At 41.4% G+C, this 7,291-nt stretch overlaps 1 protein-coding gene across 4 annotated transcripts in view; it reads left to right on the plus strand.

Moving 5' to 3' along the window:
- The window catches only part of TP53BP2 (tumor protein p53 binding protein 2), a 57,108-nt gene extending 50,043 nt beyond the window's left edge, over nucleotides 1–7,065 (plus strand). For all 4 annotated transcript variants that reach the window (XM_064415386.1, XM_064415385.1, XM_064415387.1 and 1 more), the window contains 3 exons: nucleotides 173–339; nucleotides 3,032–3,231; nucleotides 6,268–7,065. In XM_064415386.1, the coding sequence (XP_064271456.1) occupies nucleotides 173–339; nucleotides 3,032–3,231; nucleotides 6,268–6,309 (409 nt within the window). In that variant the 3' untranslated portion in view covers nucleotides 6,310–7,065. The remainder of the gene's footprint in view (nucleotides 1–172; nucleotides 340–3,031; nucleotides 3,232–6,267) is intronic.
- The last annotated feature ends 226 nt before the right edge of the window (nucleotides 7,066–7,291 follow it).

Below are 7,291 nucleotides of genomic sequence, written 5' to 3' on the forward strand. Positions count from 1 at the left end.
CCTGTGAAAAGGGATTGCTCTTGACCTGCTGAGTTAGGTGCTGTGCTGGGCAGCCCTCAGCAGGGCAGGGCTGATTGCCCAGGTCCTACAGGCTTGGATGCTGGTTGCTCCCAGGGCTCTGTGAGCACTGAGAGTGAAGTGCCATCAATTCTTGCTTGTGCTTGCCTTGCAGGACCCCTCTGCACTGTGCAGCATCCTGCAATAACGTGCAGGTGTGCAAGTTCCTGGTGGAGTCGGGGGCAGCGGTGTTTGCCATGACCTACAGCGACATGCAGACGGCTGCGGACAAGTGCGAGGAGATGGAGGAAGGCTACACACAGTGCTCCCAGTTCCTGTATGGTGAGTGCCGTCCCCAGCCCTGCAGCACGCCAGGGGCTCCCCTGCCACCTCTCACTTCATTCGTGCATAAGGAGGGGTGAGCTGCACGCTCAGGTTGGGTGCCTGTGCTACAGGTTCCTCTTGGAAAGAGAGAGGTTTTTACCAGCTTCCTGAGTTCCATGGAGATTAACTTCATAATACTCACCCTGTGGAGGAGAGCTGAGTAACAAAAGGTTTCTTTATATTAAAGACTTTGAAGCATGTGCTTCAGATCCACCAATTAAGTGACTCTTGCCACATAAGAACTTTACATGAGAACAACAGTGGTATGGATATGTCAGTAGGCAGTTCATAGCTGTTACCTGGTGTCTTGAAATGAGTGTTTCCTCATGGGCACCTTAGAACCAGAAAAGGTATTGCCAAGTTCTGCCTTGATGGATGTTAGCAAGCACTGAATTTGACTTTACCTTCCTGACTTTTTTCTTCACTTGCATTTAAAAAGAAATCCCATAGTAAGTTTAGATTTTATTCAAATAGTAAAGGCTGCAGAGATACTATCTTTGAATGGAGAAAACGAATTCCCCCTAGGGTGTGATGAGTATTAGTCAGTGAGGTTTTACATTACTTTACTGTATGTTTTGTGTGTAATGAGGTTTTAAATTACTTTTCTCGGTTTTGTATGTAGCTCATGTCCCCTAGGCACACACCAGCTGGTGTGTCATCTCTCTGCAAGAGGTTAGAGTAACAGCAATGTAACTCAGCAGCAAAAGCTGTAAAACTGCCCTTCTGCTTTTGTGGCACAGCTGAGAGCTGAGTTTCTCTAAGCTGCTCCTAAGCCAGGAGATTTCAAAACAGTCTGTCCAGCTGTCCTCACTAAGCTTGAAAACCGTGTCTTTGGTGCCAGATATATAGTTTTCTCTGAAAGAAAGGGAGGAAGCCTTTTTAACTGGCATCAAAATTTGTAGGCTAAGCAAAGTTCCATTTGGTTTTGTATCCAGACTCCAAGGGAGGTCGTCAATGCCAAATGCACAAGGAAGATGGCAGGATTAGATTAAAAAATACTTGTCTAATATTTTAAACTGGTTTTAACTCAGACATGAATTAAGAGATGGTATATTTGTGTTGAACAGCTCTTGAGGGATTTCTTACAGAATTTGGTCTAATTCTTAGATTCAGATAAACTCCCCATAGGATCCTGTGGAAAGGAGGTCCATGGTCTCATTCTATACAGCATGAAGAAATCCGTTCTTTTTGTTTGTGGGTTTTTATATGATCTGCATCCGATGTTTTCACTTCATACTCTGTTTTTTGTTGAGTTTGGGTTCTTCTTGTGTTATGAGATAGTTTTTGATGGGTCCTGAAAGGACTGTAAGGCTTTGGCCTATTAAGTTTGGCCAGTTTTTCCAGATAGTTTCAGTGGTTTCAGTCTCTTGATGGTATTGGCTGTTCAGCTACCAAAGTTCCTTATTGTTTCATCAGAAATTAGTCCTATTGCTAAGACTGGTTCTGTTTGCTTGTAGTTACTGTAAGAAATTATTCCCTACCTAAAACTGCTTCTGTAAAAGAGTTTGGGAATGTGTATCTGTTTCCAGAACTGCTCTAAAACCTGGCCCTCTAAACTCATTATTGAGCTAATAAACCCTGGTGTAATTCATTGATTCAACTAATCTTTTTTGTTGCAAATGATGTCCAATATCATGTAGGAAGTACAGGTAGGTTTAAATAAAACCAGTCATCTTTTAGCATTGATGAAATTATGGGTCTGATGCTGCTAAGTATGGAAATTTTCACGTTCTTAAATGGAATGCCTGCACTGAGTCTGTTTGCCCCACTACCCTGGTGTGACTGCAAGCACCCCTTTAGGACACCACATGCATTGTGTGAATCTTCTTTGATGCTCAATCTTCTCTTCCCTGGGTGCAGAGCACAGCTTTGGCCCAACCTCTCATTATACCAAATGCAAAGCAAGGGAAGAGTTTCTCTGAGCAGAGCTTATCATGCACTGGAAGTAATTTAATGTTATGTGCTGAGCTGGTGTGCAGAAGTGAAGAACTTGATTTGAGCAGATGTTTCCTTTAACAGATGTAGGTGGTAATAAAACACCTTGGCCCAGAAATAATTGAACAGACTTGTGTTTCTGAAGGCAGTGTTTAAAACAAGAAAAAATAGTGTCAGAACTTAAGAACTGCTGAGATAACCAAAAGCAGCTGCAGAGAGCAGGAAAATCTCTCAGGTACAGGGCTGAGATGTAACTTGCTGTAAAGTTCTGAAATGAAATGACCCAGGTGGCAAATGACACCACAAGCATCAAAATGACAGTGGTGGTCAAGCCAAGCAGGTATTGCAATCTCCCTGTGACAGAAGCAAATTACTATTGCACTAAGAGTACAGAAAGTGTTTCTTGCTTATCACTTAGGTCTAGAAAGCGTGGACACAAAAATATAACCTTTTATCAGTCAGTGCTGCTCTCTCCGTTTGCCTTGTATTTTTTGAGCATGTTTAAGGAAGGAATCTGTCTGCTGTAAGTAACTTCACAAAGCCACTTCTTCCAGGGCCAGCTCTCAGTAGGCAATATGGTGCCAAGTAGGTAGGAATTTTGGAGTTTTTTCCTGGACTGTCTTCCAATAAGAATAAAGGAGTCTTCCCTCCTGTTGTCCTTTTTATTTATATCTTTTCTTCTCGGCTGAGCTGCTGTGTGTTTGCAATGTTGCAGGAGTGCAGGAGAAGATGGGGATCATGAACAAAGGAGTGATTTATGGGCTGTGGGATTACGAGGCTCAGAACGACGACGAGCTGTCCATGAAGGAAGGAGACTGCATGACAATCCTGCGCCGCGAGGATGAGGAGGAGATCGAGTGGTGGTGGGCACGGCTCAATGACAAGGAAGGCTACGTGCCCAGAAACCTGCTAGGGGTGAGTCCTGGCTCCTTCCAGAGCCAAAAATCCCCATCCCAGCATGTGGAGTGTGCACAGCATTGTGTTCTCCTTGCATCGAGGTGCAGCTTTAAGAGTTGAGAGGAAGGAGTTGACATTCTCCATCTTTATTTAGGGAGTTGAATGCTTTGGCAGAGTGGGCTAACACCCTCTGTTAAAGGTACTTACCACAGATTAATGGGTGCCCAAATGAACAGCATATCACCACCCTGCTGTACACAGCAGGCCCTAATACCAACTTTGTCTCACCATCTTAAAAAATGCCTTTTTTAAAAAAACCCCTTTTATCCAAACATGATGTGTGAATAAGGTTTTCTTGAGCATGTTCTCAGGCACATGGGGTGATTTTAGGGTTGTCCTGTGTAGGGCTAGGAGCTGAACTCAGTGATTCCTTGGAGGGTCCCTTCCAATTCAGGATATTCTATGACTTTTTGAGAATTTTCCCTGTTCCAAAAAAGCGATGTACTGGCACAAAGGGCCTTCAGAACTGAAACTTGCATGAAGAGTGAGTCATGACGCCTTCCTTGTGTACACAGGGCACCTTTTGATCCAAGGATATAAACACTGCAAAAATCTAGGTTACCTTTTTTCCTAGTGTTGGAAAACAGATTACATTGCTCAGTAAAGGCAGATCTTTGTTTTCTCATATGCTTTTAAAGTAACATTTAACTATATGTCTAAGGCCTTACATGAATGGCCTCTCCTTCTCTCATCACCTTTTGTATTGCCTTTTATTGAAAACAACAGTGTACAAATAAGATACTTTCAATTATGTCCCTGTATTTCTCCTCATAACTGAGTTGCTAGAAAATGATGGCAGATGGACACATATATAAAAATTCCATTAAGCTTTTTTCTACAATTCTAGTTGCCCTGGTGCTGGAGATAAGAGATTCTCCAAGATTAACCACTGTGAATTTTCACTGATTGATGTATGATGCTTGAAAGAGGCTGAGCCTCCTTCCTCATGCAGATAATCCTTAAACTGGTTGGATTTTGCAGAGCAACTCTATCTAATGCAAAATCAGTTTTCATGTCTGTATCATTTCCAGGTCAGGCTTACAGACCATGTACTGTAAAATCCTGCCTAACACACTACTCCTGCTCAGTTTTTTTCTTCTCCAAAGTAAACATTTCTAAATTGAGAGCAGCCATCAGCCCTGCACAGTAGGGTTAAAATGGCAGCTTTTTGATTTTTGCCTGCCCTGGGGTGAATAGTGCATGTAGTGCTTGTTCATAAGCTTGTGCTTTGAGCCTGAGCACAGGTGTGTAAGAACACAAGGAACATCTGTGCTTCTAGGAAAAAATAAAAAACAAACCAAACCCAAGGCAGCACAGCTTAAACTGGAGATCAAAACTTACCTTTGTAAGCACAACACAATCCCAACGGAATCTTTGAGGAAAACTACACAGTATTCATTAACTGTGGCACTCCTGTGTCTGTTCAGTTGTTCTGAAACATCCTGTGGTGATTCTCCAAAGCAATTACTGGCCTTTTAATATAGCAGCTGAATTCTGATCTATGATGTTCACCAAAGAGGAAAACATCTGGTAGATTAATTCTTATTTTTATCCTTTTGCAGCCAGGTGTACTGGATAAAAACAAGGATTAAATTATCTGTATCAGTGCTCTACCCTTTTTAGTGACTCCCTGGCTCCCTGTGCTAATAAAATAATACTGTCAGGTGCTATGATGCTGTAACTGACTGACTTCATCTGTAAGAGCAGGCTGAGACAGACCTTGTGGTGAAGTCATTGGCCTTGTCTTAGTGCCTGAGAAAAGAAGAAAGCCAGAGTCTGGTTAAAGAGAGAGGGGGCAGCTTTGAGGAGAGCTTTAAGCTGTGATGTAGACATGCATTGCCAGTTAGAGCACGGAGCATTCATCTCTCCTAACTGGATGAAGTGTATCCCCCTATTTTCACATGCCAGGGGCCATGCTTTGCAGAACAGCAGCTGTTCCCTAAGCCCTTCCAAGGGAGCCAACAGCTTCCCAGGCATCTTGTCTATTGTATTTGCTGGGAATGTCCCAATGAAGGAAGGAATGATGCCTCTGACTCCATGTTCTCAGAAGGCTAATTTATTACTTTATAATACTATATTATATTAAAGAATACTATACTATACTAAAGAATACAGAAAATATACTTACTGAATGCTAAAAAGATAATAATGAAAACTCATTACTCTTTCCAGAGTCAAAATTACCCTGATTGGCCATTGAGTCAAAACAATTCACATGAAACCAATGAAACAATCTCCAAACACATTCCACATGGGCAAAACACAGGAGAAGTAAATGAGATAAGAATAGTTTTCCTTTTCTCTGAGGCTTCTCAGCTTCCCAGGAGAAAAATCCTGGGTGAAGAGATTTTTTCAGAGAATGTGAATGCCACACTTGTCCCTGCTGTGTGCTGTCCCAAGCTGTGTCCTGTCAGTTTTCCCCTGCATCCCTGTGTGTGTGACCAGCACATGGCCCAGGGGTCACAGGCTGGCAGGGACCAGTTTCCATTCATGAAACTGGGCACCCACCCTCCACTCTCTAAAGCTCCTCCACTCCATAATCCTTCTGCAGACAGGTGTTTCCAGCTTGCCCAAAGCTATACTGCCTTAAAAGCTGATAGGTGAGAGAAAGCAAACCAGACTTCACCTCTCTGGCCCCAGTTATAAAACACGGAACAATCCCACAGTTCACTGAACACAGAAGTCTCTTGACTTAGACAGCCACGTGCTTTTCCTGGCCCACCCATCTGGGTAGAGCTGAAAGTATTTAATTATGTGCTGTTCAATACTTTCCTCTTGTACTGACACAGTATTTTTTTAAGCTTGCCTAAGACTGCTAAATTCATATTTGTCAGTGCCCTGGGTGTTTTTTATAACCATGCTTTTGCTGCTAGAGGTTACATCAGAATTGTAGCACCAAAGAGAGGGGTCTTTTGTTCCTTTATTTTTTCTTTTAAAAAAGAGTAACCTTTTAAAGTACTACATTTTTAAACCTCATTTCTGTTTTACCCTCAGCTGTATCCAAGGATTAAACCTAGACAAAGAAGCTTGGCATGAAATAGTACAGAAGCCAGATTCTTGAACTACTAATCACGGATAACTTACAGAAAAAAAAAAGTCCATTTTGTGTTGGTTCCAATATCATGAGACTTATTTCAATGACAATGTAATTTGAAAGCTATGAAAAATGTGCTTTGAAAACAAATGAAGGATTGATGCATTAGCAAATGGATGAGGGCATTGTACAAGATGAAATAATGCTTACAAGCAAATGAAATTCTGCTGCCTTTGGTCAAATCAAGCCATTATGTTCAAGTACCCACCCAGCTGTCTTCAAACATGGCAGAAGAGAGTTTCATTTCTTTTCTGCATTAAATACAAGGACCTTTTGAAATTGCCATTGAAGGAATCATCGTGAAACAGACAACTTGGCTCTGTCCAAATTTATCCCGAGGCTTTTTCCAGATGGGAGAAATTGAAGTATGTGCACAGCACCCAACTGCTTATTGCTGGAAGCAGAATTTTTGTTAAAAGAAGCTAAAAAATCTGAAGTGCATCTGAAGAGTGACAACCATTAAGCAATAACTTTAAAAAAAGCTGTAGCATCTTAGAAATTCTATGTATTCAAAATATCATGTGCTGTAACAGAAATGTAGTTTTAGATTCCTCTTTTTACAAAGAGCCTCATGTATTTATTGTATTTTGTACTTTGAAGACTAAGTGTAGAAACTTTATGTAGTTCTTGACAATGTACTTGTTTTTACTCTACTTGTTTACTCCACCATTAAACTTTTGTCTCCTCTTAAGCTTTAACTCTGGGTATTTTAATAGTGATTTTTATTAGAGATGTTACTAGTAAGACACACTGCTCTTGTACATGACATAACTTTCAGCTACTTTCTGTATTAAACTGAACTCCTCCTCCCCCATCTATTCAAGGTAGTTTTTCTGCATTTAAAATTGAGCTGAAGCTGTTAATGACACATTGTTAACCTTCAAAGCTAAGGGACATAGTTAAGGAGAAAACCAAACCTGGTAC

Source organism: Passer domesticus, chromosome 3, assembly GCF_036417665.1.
Source record: "Passer domesticus isolate bPasDom1 chromosome 3, bPasDom1.hap1, whole genome shotgun sequence".
NCBI lineage: Eukaryota > Metazoa > Chordata > Aves > Passeriformes > Passeridae > Passer > Passer domesticus.